Here is a 17260-nt window from a genome sequence, read left to right as displayed (position 1 = left end):
AAATGGGATTTTGAATCTGGTTGCTATGGCTGACTACAGATTTGCACCATTAAAGAAACACCAGAGTGTTATAATTCCATGTCGTTACGCATCTAGATTAGGGCTCGGAAAAGCATTGGATGGAGGAGGTACCAAGGCTTAGCAGCACTGGTGCAACAATGAAAATAATATCCCTTGAAAAACGAACGTGTAATCTGTAATTTTGTAACATATCAAATTGTTATTTGTAAAATGTTTGATCTGGAAAAACCTGCTACTGTGTAAAATCTTTAGAATACAACAGCTGGAAACAGGGCAACTATGTCCTGCTGCAAAGAGGCTCCTGCATTGGAGAGAATATTTGTTTTACTGAAGTTGCCACAAATAATTAATCTAAACCATCAGGTTATGGAATTTTGGGGAGATAACCTACAGTAGTTGTACAAGTTTCAATGCAACAATGTTTCATGGAAGTCTCTACCCCCAAAACATTGTACACCCCGGTCATTCTGCAACACTTTCCACCACCACCATTGAAATACCTTCCGCCAGTCCATGAAGAAGTTATTCCGAAAGACCTCTTTCATGGTATATTCATGGTCCAACATCTTGGCAAAGAAGCTGGCCACCTCTTCAGCCTGCACACTGAGCGGGAACGGCTTTCCTACAATACAAAGATCATTTCAAACACAAAACACTACACACACAGTCATTAGCAATTAACTGTTGCTTACAAACATTGAGCTGGAAATTGCTGTAAAGTACTGAAAGGTAAAAACATTACATGTACCCAATTCACATACAATACAGCCATTCCCATTGTGATAGGAACTTGAAATGTATTACATCGCAACGGAACATCATGTATAGAAACTTTGAAATACTTCTTTATAATTCACAAAAATGGAAGCTTGATGCTGTTTTATCATGTCAACTTTTCATAAGGGTCACCGTTTATAGAAATGGGCCACACAATACCTCCATGATTTTTGGATCAATACCTTTATATGAAGTCTTAACCACGTTATGATCACACTAACATGACTTTCAATACTGTCCATTTTCGGACCTCACCACTAAGTAAAGCACTCACTGTGACAATTAGGGGAAGATCACGTCCCTTGGACCGATTCAACGCTCACAGATCTCCAGACACCTGTATACCTCATTGGCTGATTGCCATGGCCACCTAGTGCCATCTTCATACATATTGCCTGTCCCCAGCATTCGGAATGTTATCTACGGAATTCTCTAATGTATCTCCAACAGCACAAAAACCTTTTATCACCAACAGTGGTGGTCCCAGTACATGGCCCACGTCATAGTGTGAGTTGTCTGGAAAGCTACGTTCCCTTTAAATGGGAGTCTGCTTACAGATACTCAATGTATTGGCTTGTACATGCTGCCTTCTGCAACGGCTACTAAATACACTGCTTTTTTCTCAGCTTTTCACCCATGTGTTTATAACTGGCAGAATTCTTTATATTCTTTGCCCATCTTTGCTGCGCTCTGTGTTAGATACAACTGTGTGCAAATTTGTGTTGAGGGCAGCCCGGTGGCTTAGTGGTTAGCACTTCTGCCTCACAGCACAGGGGTCATGAGTTTGATTCCCGACCATGGCCTTATCTGTGTGGAGTTTGTATGTTCTACCCGTGTTTGTGTGGGTTTCCTCCAGGTGCTCCGGTTTCCTCCCACACTTCAAAAACATACTACTAGGTTAATTGGCTGCTATTAAATTGCCCTTAGTCTCTCTCTCGGTCTGTGTGTGTGTATATGTTAGGGGATTTAGACTGTAAGCTCCAATGGGGCAGGGACTGATGTGAATGAGTTTACTGTGCAGCGCTGCGGAATTAGTGGCGCTATATAAATAGATGATGATGATGATACTATTTGAGAAGAACATCTTGTGTATTAAAGATATATTGAACTATAGGAGCTTCAGCTAATAAATCACTAGCAGCAATGACTAGTATTATACCTACTGGATTAGCACAGCAGGTGCCACTAAATACTGGCGCTATATAAATAGCTGATGATGATAATCACCAAAAGCAAAAAAAAGGAATAGTTAAACATCTGCTAGTTGGTATAAAGACATGGCTGAAGAGCACAGAAGAAACCGGGAATGGAAGCAAGGAAGAAAGCAATATAATACTGGCAGGAAGGCACACAGAAGCCAATACACGGACGTTGAAAACCCCTTTAGTGACAAGGGTAGAAACCCTGTGAGTAATGGGTTTTTATTATTCGTATTGTCATTTATTTATATAGTGTCAATCCTATTACGCAGCGCTGTACAGAGAAAGAGCCCTGCCACTCCAGCGCTGTGAGGCAGAGAAGCTAACCACTGAGCCACCTGCTGTGACTGTGAAAATTACTTGATGCCAAAGTGCTAAAAGGTAAAATGACTTGTGGGTGGGGGGCTGGCGGCACACATCACCTGCTGCCCACCAAACATCACAAGGAATATTTAACAGGAGACAGAACAGAGAAATTGATGGCTGTGCAGCAGTTTGAGAGTATTTCCGAGAAATTGAAGTCCTGTTGAGAAAAGTACAGAATCCTCCTCCACAGCTGGGGAGGTTTGGAAACTGCCGTCATTCTAGTCTCACATGCATAATGCCAAGTGCAATGCATAAATCAGCATTTTAAATGGAGGAGTTGCGTGCCTACCTCAAGATGTCAATTTGTATTAATCTGCTTAATGAGGCTCTGTATTCCACTGATCTCCGGCTTGTAATTACCCAGAAAGGAAAACAAATCTTCAAGCTTTTCCCCTTGTTCCTGAAGCAGATCTCAGGCTTGGGGGTATAGTGAAGTGTTTAAAAGTTGGGAGGGGGGTTGGCGGTGTTAAAATCAGAAAGCCCCAAAATAAAATTTTACCTTGGTGTCCGGCAAGTGCCGGTGATGTCCCTGACTATACCGCCATATCAGTGGGCCCATATCTCTGCAGGGGGTAACAGTCTGCAATACGGCATTTGTTCATTCAGAGGGGGGCATTTCTGGGGCACAGCTAAAATGCAGTAACCCATAGTAACCAAATGTTTGCTTTGATTTTCTAATACATACAAATTGGGTAATTAGGGATACAGCAAATTCCCCTCTGCAACATAAAACTCTCCCCAATTCTCTTTAATTTTCGCTTATTTTATGAGCAGTGTTATTTTATTGGTGTTATGTTTATCATGATCCACGATTTTTAATTACTGGTTAAAAAATACAATGATTTCAGATAGATTGGACATGGAGGTTGTAGCCATGAAGTGGTTGAGGGATAGATGTTGGGGATCAAGGGTGGCAAAAACGTAAAACAGGAACGGACGAGGCATGTAAAGTGCCTCAATGCCTCAGTGATGGCCCTAGTTCCTAGTGGATTATTTAGCTGCAAAATACAAACTAGTAGAAGAATGGAAGACTTCAGGGCAATAATTATTATTATTATCATTTATTTATATAGCGCCACTAATTCCGCAGCGATGTACAGAAAACTCACTCACATCAGTCCCTGCCCCATTGGGGCTTACAGTCTAAATTCCCTAACATACACACACAGCCAGAGACAGCCAAAGACAGACAGACACACACACAGACTAGGGTCAATTTGTTAGCAGCCAATTAACCTACCAGTATGTTTATGGAATGTGGGAGGAAACTGGAGCACACGGAGGACCCACGCAAACACAGGGAGAACATACAAACTCCACACAGATAAGACCACGGTCGGGAATTGAACTCATGACCCCAGTGCTGTAAGGCAGAAGTGCTAACCACTGAGCCACCGTGCTGCCCCAAGCTAACTGACAGATGTATAACCGATAAATGAATAATGCAAACCGACAGATGTGTCATCTTTGGAATTCATTTCACCATTACAAATCCTTCAATGACATCTGCCTGAAGGTTAGCATGCCCCAGTCTTCCTTACCAAGTTTATATTTTTGTTCAAGCATAATCCTCTATCTGGCCGCTTCTTGTCACATAAATACATTTTTCACAGAACTCTTACCTTCTAACTAGGTTTGTCCTTTACCACTACAGCAATACATCACCTTGCCCTTACCCCACTAGATCTACATCTCCGTATTACGAGACGATGTTCATAATTTTTGCCCTAGGTTCTCAGTCTCAGCCCTTCTTCAACAGGCCCATTGCTGCCTTAGAACAGTTGTATCCTACCACTTGTCCTCAAGCACCCATAACAGTTTTAAGGATATCTGTACTTCCGTACAGGTGACTTAATTAGTGCCTCAGTCAATTTGATTTAATCACCTGTGCTCAAGCATGCAGACCCTTCTAACCTGGAGGGGGGCGCTTGAGGACTGGAGCTGGCTATCACTGCCGTAGCTCAACCTTTCTCCAAACCAGGAGTCACAAAATGTTCACTGCCCTGGAAGTCCATTATTCAGTTGTCCACACTCTAAGGATTTTGCTTAGCCAACCCCGAATTGTAATAAAAACTCTTAGACTTTCCCGATACCTAGTGCAGCGAGACTGAATAGTAAAGGCAGCCTGAATATGGGGGAGAAGGGGGCAGGTGCCAACGTAAAAAAAATGACTTTTATAGAAAGAGTCAAGTCATTTATCAAACTGCTTGAAACTAATGTTTTATTTTCATTTCCAAACTCTGGGTACTCATCTTGCATTAGATTGGCGTCACGCCGGCGCATTTCAGTTGATGTTTAAAGTGGATAAATGTCCTTTAAATGTCCAAATTGAAATAATTAATTTCTATCAGTAAAATGCTGAGAATGTCACTAGCACTTTAAGTGCTCCAGCTATACTGGTCAAGGGTCTCAAGTTTAATAAAATGTAATTGACATACTCTATGATTGAGCAGATCTTAATTCATTTTTATATAACGCCAATCATATTAGGCATCGCTGTACAGAAGATATGTAGTCACTCACATCAGTCCCTGTCACACTGGAGCTTACAATCTAAACTCGCTACACCATACACACGGGTCCATTTTGTCAGAAGCCAAGTGGCCCACCAGTAGGTTTTTGGACTGCGGGAGGAAACTGGCAAACACGGTGACACAAACTCTACAAACATTGGACCCTGCTTGGAGTCAAACCCATGACCACAGTGCTGTGAGTAGACAATGCTAACCACTGTGCCAGAGTGCTGCCCCAAAAAAGTGACTTATGCGCTCAAACCGAATCATAACAGTGCTGCCGCTCTTCTCTAACTGTGATAAAACACTTTACAAATTAGGCTTTAGCCAAGGGCATAACTATATCTGATGTGCCCTTAAACTGCAACCTAAACGTGAGCATAAAGTGAGTATGTATCATTCAGACTAATGTGTCGGACTGCATCAAATGCAGTTAGTTCCTTGTTGGAGACCAGCTGGGCATGGAGCAAACATTGTGGTGGGTATGACTTTAAGAAGGTACTTAAAAGGGCCCCATAATGTTGCCATGGGGCAAAGGCATTTTTAGTGAAGCCCCTGGCATCATAGCTTGTGAAGCTCAGAAGGCACCAGTATGACAAGTTGTCATCACAGCACCCAATATGCTAAGAAATAAGGTTAAATATATGATAAGAAGAAATAAAATTATACATTCTACAGAAAAAGGGGTCAATATAACTACAATTGTAGAATAAGGGAAATATTTAGGTCTTTTACATGATTCTCAGACATGAAAAGTTTTTCACTTATCAAGGTGACCTGATAAAAGAAAAAGGTTGAGATTTATAACACAATTACGGTCAACGTACCATTACCAGATTATTAATATTTGTATAAGCAGTTAATTACGAATGATCCACGCTGTGCGGAGCCACCCCTAATGACAGTCACCCCTGCCACTGAAGCTAGTCTGAGGGACTCGTAAATCCACAGAGAGTCTATTTTCTCCATAAACTAGCAGTTTCCTGCCAAAAGGCTCCCGGGTGAAACTCCACTTTTACAGCGGATCAATGACATCAATACCCCGACTTGTTACCTGTGCCTGGTCTTAGAACCACAAAATATATATCAATACAAATCAATATCGCATGAAACCTATACGCCAAGCATTAGACCTCCTGAATAATGGCAGGCTAGGAAATCAAACCGTACCATCGTAATAAAACTTCACATCTTGCGGCAACGGATCGTAAGGTGGAGCGAACACGGGGCCCTTATGTTCCAGGAATTTCCATTTGATCCCGTCTTCGTATTTCTCTTCCTCCCACCTGCAATCAATAACAGGGAGTAAGCATTATTGCCTTTTCCAGACACCTGCTGGGACACATTTAGAAGACAAACAGCCTCAGACAAAGACTAGATAGATCTGCACGCTGCTAAAGCCCTTCATTCCGCAGAAATATCCGCAGGATATTTTTACAGCTCCTGAGAAGCTCGTTGGCAGGCTTTGATGTGGCTAGTGACAGTATTTTTTTTCCTGCAGACTGCATATACATATACATTTTATTTTATGGTGTAAAATTCCCTAACGCTACAAGAAAATAAGTTCATTGAAGATCCAGTCCATTAACATTGGCATGCGAATGAAGAGGAATTCTAGCTCGGAACACTCAACGCAACATTATTCTTTTGATTTATTGGTAGCATCTAGCAGACGAATCAGGAATATCCCCCTTAATGCCAACAGACATTTGTCTTTATCTGCAATGGTTATCAGGTACCATGATACAATCAATGTTCATAATCTTAATGTCTGTATGGAACCACTCAACCCAATTGTATTGAGTTATTTAATGACTAAACCCATGTCCAAATAAATGTATGTTCTAGGACAGTTAAATCATTCTATAGAAACTAAGGGTTATTTAGTAAAACTATAGCAACCAATCAGATATGTGCTTTCAATGTCAAACCTGCAGCAGGTAGATAAAAGCTAATTGCTGATTGGTTGGCATGGATTACTGATTCTTTGAACAAAGACTCACCACACACAACCATTGTCTATCCAGCCAAAGCCGTCACTAGCTCTCTAAACATAACTGTGCAGCCAAGTAGATGAGCTGCACTCGGGCTTGTTAAATTAACATCTTTCCCTCAACAGTAAGATAACAGTCTGACAGCTGATTTCTTAAGAATGATGGTTTCTTGTCTAAGAAATGTAGAAAGCAGTCAGATTCACACTTTTAGCAATTAGTGGAACTGAAGCCCAAATCGGACTCATGCAGCTAAGGAAAGCCGGTGAAGCAGTAAATTAATTCCTACCGGTCGAGGACAGTGATATTTTATTTTAGAAATGCCGGCAATAGGAGATTTTTATCATGGCGATGATTAAAAAAAAAATCCTACTTATGGCCGGGATTGGGGATAGAATAATCAATATGCCCTTTATTGTCACTAATAACTGGTTTAGTCCCCAAAATGACGGCCTCTGATGCCTTTGGACCCTGCATTTAAATATGGATTCAGGTCGATGCCTTTATAGGGTGTGATGTCTATACTACAAATACTATACTACAAATACTATACTATACTACAAATACTATACTATACTACAAATACTATACTACAAATACTATACTATACTACAAATACTATACTATAAATACAATACTATACTACAAATACTATACTATACTACAAATACTATACTATACTACAAATACTATACTACAAATACTATACTACAAATACTATACTATACAACAACTACTATTATTATTATTATTATCATTTATTTGTTAGGCGCCACAAGGTGTCTGCAGCGCCGTACATAGTACAAACAGTAAACCATACAGGGTTAAACAGTACAGAACAGTAAACACAAAGTACCAGTGCTTCAGAAACTCCGGGACAGACAAATGGAGTGAGGACGGAGCAGAAGAACAGGTGGGGAGACATGAGGGAAGAAGTGCCCTGCTCAAACGAGCTTACATCCTATACTATACTACAACTACTATACTATACTACAAATACTATACTACAAATACTATACTATACTACAAATACTATACTATACTACAAATACTATACTATACTACACTACAACTACTATTCTATACTACAAATACTATACTACAACTACTATACTATACTACAAATACTATACTACAAATACTATACTATACTACAAATACTATACTATACTATACTATAAATACTATACTATACTACAAATGTCACCTCACCATGCAGCCTTAGCGGATCATTTTACAGAGGCCTCCTTGTCTCTGCTTTACAAGATTAAAAAAAAGTTTCCATCAATTGTCCAAATTAGTTTATTATACCGCATACTTGCCTACTTTTGGGAGGTCCCAAAACTAAAACATACCCTGTAATCTGGCTACTCACTCCAAGGAGCATATTCAATTAGCCACGGACATGGAGGATAATCGCGGATTTCCCTTAGCAACCCTATGGGGGGTGGGGGGCAAAGGGAAATCTGCGATGTTGCGGTAATAAGAAGTGCCTTTGGGTCTGTTCAGGAGGCACTTTGCGCTTAATTTAATAATTCATTAAAACACCTGTTCAGTCATTTGTGATCAGTTAAATGCGCTGCTAAACAAGAAATAGATCCTATGTCATGAGCGGTCAGCATAGAACTCAAAGTCGCAAACTACATTTTTTCTTTACAAACTGTACCTGCCAACATTCCAAGTAGCAAACTTGGGACCATTTAGATCACACCTGTGATATTTGCAAACCACTCCCATTTCTTACAAGGACACACCCCTTTCTCATTAAGCCACATCCCATTTTAGCCTTTGGAAAACTAACTTTTGGCAGTTATGCAACTGTACAGTAAATTGAACATTCAGATCTAAGTTAAGAACTGAAAATGTTTAGTTGCAAATTTTATTATAATTCTCGACAGATGGTATTGCATACCATGTCCTTGAAATATCTGAATATGTTATTAGAAGGTGTGACCTGCTCTGTTTAACATTTCCATTTTTATTTGCTCAGAAAAGCTTTCACAAGTTGCTCACTGCCTGGTGCCATACTGCTGTGTAAGTTTCACAAACCCAATAACTAAACCATTTGGATCACTAACTAAACTGGCCTATTATAGGTAAGGTGGAAGGACTTACTTTCCCAGTGTTTACATATTTAAAAAAAAAAAAAAAAAGATAATTAGAGCTGATACTTCCATCACATAAACCGGTCTTCGCTCTCCGTACATAAAGCAGTTTCAGCAACTTTGAAACATCATACAGCCCTTAGCTGAGATTTTACAATTGAGTCGGTCACTATCAAAATACTCATTTATCAATTTTATACGCATGGAAAAAAATGCTTCCGACATAGAATTTTGAGTAGTTTGGTTTCCTCGTTTAATTCCACTTCAAAGAAAATCTGCTTATATTGCATTCAGAGTACTGGGATGTACAGTCTGTCAAAAAAATCCAAACGTGTTATAATAATCAACTCAGTGTAATTGGATTTTGTAAACAAAACACAATCACGTTATAAGTACAAATGCTACTAATTTTTTTTTTTTCCAAAATGACATTTGTTGTTCTGTTCAGAATGTGCCATGTCCATTTCCCTGATACGCTACAAATCATGCCGCAAAGCTTACATTTCCGCTTGGCAAATCAGTCTTTGTGCCTATTAGAAAATCTATTTAAACTTAAGACATCCTCCCCAATCTGTATGATGTCCGTCTGATTCTATCTTGTCAGACTTGATATTGGATCTGTAGAAAGTCTTTCATCTCTTGTTACGCCTTGCTATAAAACAGCTGAGATAATCCCTTTGCTTTATAATCCAGAAACAATTGATAGATGTTTCAAAGAAATAAGTCAAATTGTGCAGCTCCTGTCAGAGGAATAAATCATTTATCGCCCATAGATGTATTAACCCTTACCTGGCCACAGAGTGTATATACAGCAGCGTTCAGTCATATATAGACTCGTTCTGTGCATCGGTGATAAACATCGGACACCTATTAGGTGCTCGGCCATCCATATTGGGGCTTGTCACTTCATCTTCAATCAAATTAACTTGAAGTATTGGAGACTGAATGTTTTCGAGTGTAATACTGGCCCACGATGTGATATCACAGCAGATACTGGGCAATTGGATGAATATCACTGCGTGGACCGAAAACGACCTTGATACCAAGTAATTCCACCAGAATCTATTGGATCGTTATTGGGCATGTTGGTAAATGACTGCAGATCACTACTGCACTGTGTCATCTTCTGGCCACACTAACAGGATCCAGTCATTGCTGGGGGGTGATCTGGCCACTTGGGCCGGGCCGCCAAATAACTTGATCCCATTCAACGTGGGACGGTGTACCTGGCCAAACTGGACAATGGGCTCGTCATTCTTGGGGAGCAGCAATATCACCCATTGTGGTCCCAGTTTAAGCCTCGGGTATAATACAGCTTTGCCGGGCCACATAGTAAAGTTTGGGAGGGAAGTAGTGCCGGGCAATGCTGGTCTATCTCCAGAGCCAACTCTAATCTTCTGAAATCCACGGGGGCAAACGCATGTGCGGTAAAGCCCCAGTTCCACAAAGTTCCAGAACTGAAACTTCACTACACACATGCTGGCCCCTGTGCATGGTCAGGAGAGTAGAGACGGGGCCGATGGACAGGTGTTTCCGGCCCACCCTCAGTACCAAGCCCTGTAGCCAGTGCACCCACTGCAGTGACAGACCTTCTGTAACAGTAAGGGTAGCAACTGCTACCAGGCTAAAGGGCCCAGAAATGACTCATATACAGGGTGGTCACAAGCTCTAGGTGGTGCCCCCCACCACCTGTTGGCAGCGCTGTGCCTTCTTTTGTATTGTACCCCACCTCTACTACTTACTTTAAAAGGCGGGACGGTTAGGGTTGCATTCTCTTCCTGGGACAGGAAGATTGGCGTTTGGCTGCGACATCATAGCCAAGCGCCACAGTCCCAGCATAACACTGATCTGAAGGAGCAACAGCATCACAGATAAGCAGCTGCTGGTACTTCTAAATGTCAGCACTCCGAGTGGGGGCATTAAAAACACTGGATGGGGGACATTACGCCACTCATTCAGTGTTTTAGGCGCCCCCAGCAACCGCCTAGGTTTGCTTAATGGTAATACTAACGCTGCTTATATACTTTATGCACTCAAGTCAGCATGAGAGGGACAGTCAAGCGACATGGGAGAGATTCCAGGAAGCTATTTTATAAACCTTTCCTATAATGGTCAATAAATGTAAATGTTTAATCAGATGATAAACTGTGGTTCCCTTCTCCATATAATATAAACACACCGTCCAGACATGGCAGCAGTTAATGTCTTGGGTTGGAATTGGCTCGGCTGCCGAGCAGAGCGTGAAGTGCCAGACAAATCTCTGGAACGGTCTTGCAGGTCAGACACTAGCCAGGTAATGACAGCTGAATTTGCACTGCTGGAAGCCTGGCTGCTGACTGTGTATCAGACACCACACTCAGAGGACAGAGCCGATTAGAACAATTAAAGGGAAAGAAACTCTGGGGGGAAAAAATAAACGCCAGGCGTAGAATGTAGTGCTCGCTGCTTGGTCACTCAACAGTTCCGTTAATGGAAGAACATTCACTAGGTATACACAGACAACGACCAGCAGATGGACAATGATTTGTATACAGTCTAACATTTTCATGGCCTATGCACGTACATAGACTGCGTTATAGGAAACAATGGCTTCAATCTCAAAGTCTACCCCTACTCCCAAGTGGAGCCTACCTCACATATGTAAAGAGCATCTAAAGCTATTCCCTATTTAATGCATTCAAAAACAGCCCTCCTACCCCCCAAGAAAAATAAATAAATACATAAATACAATTTATATTTAGGATTCTCATGGTCTCTTTTAGCGTTTGAAAGTATTTCAAATATACAGTATTGGTTGTAGAGCACAGAAGTATTACCATTTGTCTTATTCTTTTTATGTTTACTTTATATTTGAAATTCTTTGATTAAGAGTCTGTCGTGTTTCTCATTTTCAAACATTTGAATTTTAGACAATAAAATAAATTTGTATATAAAATTAAATTTGATCTGTATTTGTCTCTGAGAATATATGTTCTGCACACAAGTGGAATCACACATCCCGACGGACATCAGTATAAATGTTCAAAGCCTTTTTCTCTTTGGCACAGGTGAGTGATATAGCACTTAGACTTCATAGTGCCCTTAATTATCACACAGTGTATGCTATGGGTAAGCTATAGCAAAAAGAGACAGACACTAAGACACTTCGATCCTTGTACCAGACGAACATCGCACGGAATTCAGCTTCATTATGTCCAACATCGGTGTAAGATTGTCCAAAGCATTGATATTATCAGCACTGAGTGAGTGATTGTCATAACTAAAAAGTAATCTACTTTCCACACAGTGTACACTATCATACTCTTTTTGATTCTACACTAGAGCTTCAAGGATTAAGCGCCGGAATAGACTTTTTCTGAACTAGATGAACCACAGCACCACTAGAGGAGGCACCACCAGGAGGAAGCACCACCACCACCAGGAGGAACCACCACGACCACCACGAGGAACCACCACCACGACCACCACGAGGAACCACCACCACCACCAGGAGGAACCACCACCACCACCAGGAGGAACCACCACCACCACGAGGAACCACCACCACGACCACCACCACCACGAGGAACCACCACCACGACCACCACCACCACGAGGAACCACCACCACGACCACCACCACCACCAGGAGGAACCACCACCACCACCAGGAGGAACCACCACCACCACCAGGAGGAACCACCACCACCACCAGGAGGAACCACCACCACCACCAGGAGGAACCACCACCACTAGATGAAACACACTCTCTCTTCCTGGCTATCCTTGACCCTATATATCGTGTCCTTTGGCGCTGGTTATTTTTGTGCTCTACTAAAGCAGGAAGGAGCTGGGAACTACAGGTGAAGGCTTGGAGAGCCGCAAGTGGCCCTAGCACTGCTTGTTACCCATCACTGTTAACAAATTTGCAAAATGCGAGTTTACATAAACAGCGCAGAATGATGAAGCAATACTACATTTTGGCAAAACTATGGTCATGTCTAACTGCGGATGATCGTTACCATCTCCAGCGCATCTGTTCCTCCTCTTCTTTCTTCTTCACCTTAAGAGCTATAGCTGCCTCCCTTTCTTCTTGCGTTTTCTTTTTTGTTTTTTTATTACCCTCTTCCTTTGGTTCTTTCTTTATTTTCTTTTTCTAGTTTAAAGACCAAAAAAAAATAAAAATTCATTACCTACAAGGACAAGGAGTGTCATAAACGCAATACAGACAGGCTTTACAGGCTGATAAATCTTAATGGTTCTGCTCTCCGGTCACTTGCAGCCCCCCCCCCCTCCCCCAACCCCTCGCATGAATTCTTTATAGAGGTAGGATTGTGAAACCCACAGGTATCCTTATCTTAGACAAGTGGAAAATTAAAGGTGACTGGTAGAACCGAGGGATCTCAGATGCTGCACAGACTCTGGAGATTTAGAGGCATCAATCTCTATTCACAAACAAGAGCAACTTCACGGAATGGAAGGGTGACTGACAGCCCTGGACGGCTAAGGGACAGAGGAGCAATGTGCAATTATAAAGCAAATAAAAATGGAGGTGGGGGAAGGTTAACATCGGTACTTACTCGCTGCATATTTACAGAACTGCACAAAAAAAAAAGATTAAATAACATGTCTGCTATAAAGGTTTACTGTAATATTTCAATATACTTTACTAAACCCTCCACTCATTTATAGTACATGGAACAGTCATCGTCTCGCACAAGATCAGATCTCTGGAAATAATCTGTGCTGCTGTTGTGAGTATTCCGACGAGTTACTTGGCTACAGGTTGGTTTAAATCCCTGGGGATGTATTCACGAGCAGGAGACTAAATAGGGGCCCTGATCACCCCCCCAATCTTCTAAACTCCATGTTGTATTACACTAACTGCCTGGTCACACCATTTCCATTTATTTTATGGCTTCTGTGAGCTGCTAAGGTCATAGATTACAATCCGATGTACCAGAGCGAGTGGTGTTGACTACAAGTCTTAGCAATGTTATAGCCGTACTGCAGTATATTATCCTTTATTTATAATGCACCACTGTACATTGAAGGGATTATGACAAGCGAAGCCATAAGCCAAGCGATCTTAAACGCAGGTGATAGGGTTAACGTTTGGTGCTTACCCTCAAGGGTTAAGTCCACTGCAGATTCCAGCCAATAGGATGGCCTTGGGATTGTTCCTGAGGATAGTTTATAGCTCCTCTCAAGGCATGCTGGGTCCTCTCTCTCTGCTCCAAATCCCTCCCTCCCGTCAGTTTCACCACCTATGCATGTTATGGCTAACCTTTTCTTTCCCTTTGATAGAGGGCAGACAGTTGGCAAAAAGGCATTTGTGAGACGGCGACCAATTCATGAGGTGCTATCGCTGATTGGCCGCAGATCACTGCCCTCTTCGAAGTACTTTGGCTCTAGGCCCCCTTGTGAGGGGGATTCGTTGACCACGTCACTGAGTCCAGAGGAGGTGTAGTCACTTTGACACCAGATTTAGCACCGGCCAATCGTAAAGGACTTTGGTCCTGGGACCAGTGGATAGTGCCTGAGAACCATACACTGTTTGGTTATGGCTATTGGTTGTGCCGCCTCGCAAATTTGCCTTCTCCACCACCATTTTATATTCAATAAAACTGTGAAAGAAAAAAAGGGCGCTTCTTTAAATTAATTAAATGTGTACAAGTGTATAAAATCATTTGAAACGGCAGCCAAGGACAAATAGGACCAATGTGCAAGTGCAAATAAAAGAAAAATGTTGTCCGGCGCTCAGAAACAAACAGAATTTAAAAATCACTGTGTCAGCATAAACATAAAAGAGAATTTTGTGCACAATATAACTCTATTGGGGTTAAGCTCACCTGCCGGACGTCAAGGCATCTCCTGTAGGTGAGTCCCTAAGCTAGTGATACAAATTTACATTCAGGGTGTTCCATTTAAAACCTTACCCTGAACCTCCAATAAAACTGACATATTTGCCATCAAATCTTGTGTCGAGTCTTTATTTAATATTATCAAGGTTATTTAGTGTGTACACACTGTAGCTACACAAGCTGGTACTCGAGTTGTAAGCAAAACATTTGTTCAAAAGGTGAAAAACAGTTTTACATGAACAGAAATGAAAGCAGAAAGACATATTTGTAAGGAATGCCGAAATGAATGGCAATTATGGTGGGGGAGCTTCAAACTCATTACGTGTAACCTGTGGGTTCCGTGTGTTAAGGTGCATGACATTTATACTGGTTTGATTGATCTTTAAATGAAAAGGCGTCGTGAGCAATACTTCCTGCCATGACATTGAAGAGAAACGTGGCAGCCACCTCCACAAGTAAATATGTTGTTCTTTCACTGTCACAAAACACATTCCCACTTGTATAGAGTTTGTAAATTGGCTGTACACTTCAGAATTATGACCATTTTTACCCTTTTAGTATTTCCTTTGTTCCACACGACTGTGCTGAGCAATTGTAGCTAAATTGCAGCATTTTTATCTATTGTTCAGTTTCATTAACCTACGGCAGTTTATGATTTCCTTTACTCTATGCAATATGTTTTTATGCACTATTTAACTGAGCAATTCTCTGCTTCATACATTGGAATGTGTGGAATGTTTCTTACGGAATGAAAATTGTTGTAGACAGATGCGGGATAAAGTACCCATCATCTATGTTCTACAAATGAATGGCCAGGTTGTTTTTTCTTTACATAGTTACATTTAAGACCCATAGGGTGGTTTCCGTAGCGACAATTTGGAGGGCAGATACTGTACAGTAACTTCATTGGTCCAACACAAGTGTGCATAAGTTATTTTTCTACTTAATGCCATGTCCAAAGGCTACATTATTATATGTCTGCCATGGCTTGCGTAAAGGATGTGTGCACTGAAAGGTACCCTTTTTTAGTCAATACTCCCCCATTCCTCTCAACCAGTGCTGCCACTAGACAAACTAGAGCAGGTGTCTAGAATGCCAACATTTCAGGATGGTCTAAAATGCATTATGAGTGGCATGTAACATTTAGTGCTTATTTTCCCTGTAGTGCTCCTGTGTTGAGCGCCTGCCACTTCAGGAATTTACATTAACCCCCCCTCCCATCTCATTGGCTGACAATAGGGAAGAACAGAGTGTGTTTAATTATTTAATCTTATCTGAGTACACACTGCGCACTTCCTAACTTGCGCGGCGATGCTCTGCTACTCATCTGCGTCAATTATAGGCTGAGAGAGTGGCGCTGCGATGTCATCAAAGCAATGTTGGTCAGAGGGTTGTTGTCTTGTGTTAACTGTGTAGAAGGTGCTAATAGGGTAGCCTAGGGAGACTAAGAGAGTGGTTGAGGAATATTATAAGCTTGTCTGCAGAGGTGGGTTTTGAAAGAAAGTTTGAAGACTAGAGCAGAGTATTATTGTGCGAGTGAGTGAATTCCACAAACTGGGTGCAGCCTGAAAAAAATCCTGTAACTGGGAATGGAGAATGTGATGAGTGGAAGAAAGGCGCAGATCTTGTGCAGAACGGAGAGGTGGAGTTGGGAGATATTTTGAGTAGGGATGTGCACCGGCCACTTTTGGGGTCTCGTGTTTTGTGTTTTGGATTCGATTTGCTTGAGGTTTTGGGTTTGGATTTGTTTTGCAAAACACCTGACGAAAGGTTTTGGTTCGGATTTAAGGTTTTGGATTCGGATTTATTTTGAAAAAAACATAAAAAGTGCTAAAAACCAGTTTTGTGTTTTTTTTTTTCACTCCTACGCTATTATTAACCTCAATAACATTCAATAACAATCATTTCCACTAATTTCCAGTCTATTCTGAACACCTCACAATATTGTTTTTAGGCCAAAAGGTTGCACCGAGGTAGCTTGAGCACATAATGCCAAAAAAAAAGGTGCAAGATGGAATTGTTCTGGGCCCTCCCTCCCACCCCTCGCGAGATTTGAAGCGAGACTTGGACGACAGAGCCTCGTTTTCAATTTTTTGCCCGCTGGAAATATCCGAACAGTGCTCGGATCCCGTTCGGATCCGTACTGTTCGGGTGGGCTCGGATTAGCGGAATCCGAGCCCGCTCATCTCTAATTTTGAGACAAGTGACTAGATGTATGTTGGTGCAATTTTGCTTATGGCCTTGTATGTTAGTAGAAGAATTTTATATTGGATTTGTTGAGAAACAAGCAACCAATGTAGGAGACTGACAGAGTGTCTCGGCAGAGGAAGAACGATTTACAAGGAAAATCAATTTAGCTGCTGCATGCACAATAGATTGTAGGGGCTCGAGTGTGATTTTGGGAAGACCAGTAAGAAGGGAATTGCAATAGTCGATGCAGGAGATG

General features: G+C 41.5%; 1 protein-coding gene across 6 annotated transcripts in view; it reads right to left on the bottom strand.

Moving 5' to 3' along the window:
* The window catches only part of LOC142104477 (DNA topoisomerase I, mitochondrial-like), a 164176-nt gene that overhangs the window by 52207 nt on the left and 94709 nt on the right, over positions 1 to 17260 (bottom strand). For all 6 annotated transcript variants that reach the window (XM_075189165.1, XM_075189164.1, XM_075189166.1 and 3 more), the window contains 3 exons: positions 12973 to 13106; positions 6047 to 6162; positions 522 to 643 (listed from right to left, as the gene is read on the bottom strand). In XM_075189165.1, the coding sequence (XP_075045266.1) occupies positions 522 to 643; positions 6047 to 6162; positions 12973 to 13106 (372 nt within the window). The remainder of the gene's footprint in view (positions 1 to 521; positions 644 to 6046; positions 6163 to 12972; positions 13107 to 17260) is intronic.

This window comes from Mixophyes fleayi, chromosome 10, assembly GCF_038048845.1.
Source record: "Mixophyes fleayi isolate aMixFle1 chromosome 10, aMixFle1.hap1, whole genome shotgun sequence".
Lineage (NCBI taxonomy): Eukaryota > Metazoa > Chordata > Amphibia > Anura > Limnodynastidae > Mixophyes > Mixophyes fleayi.
This window is presented reverse-complemented; position numbering and strand designations above follow the sequence as displayed.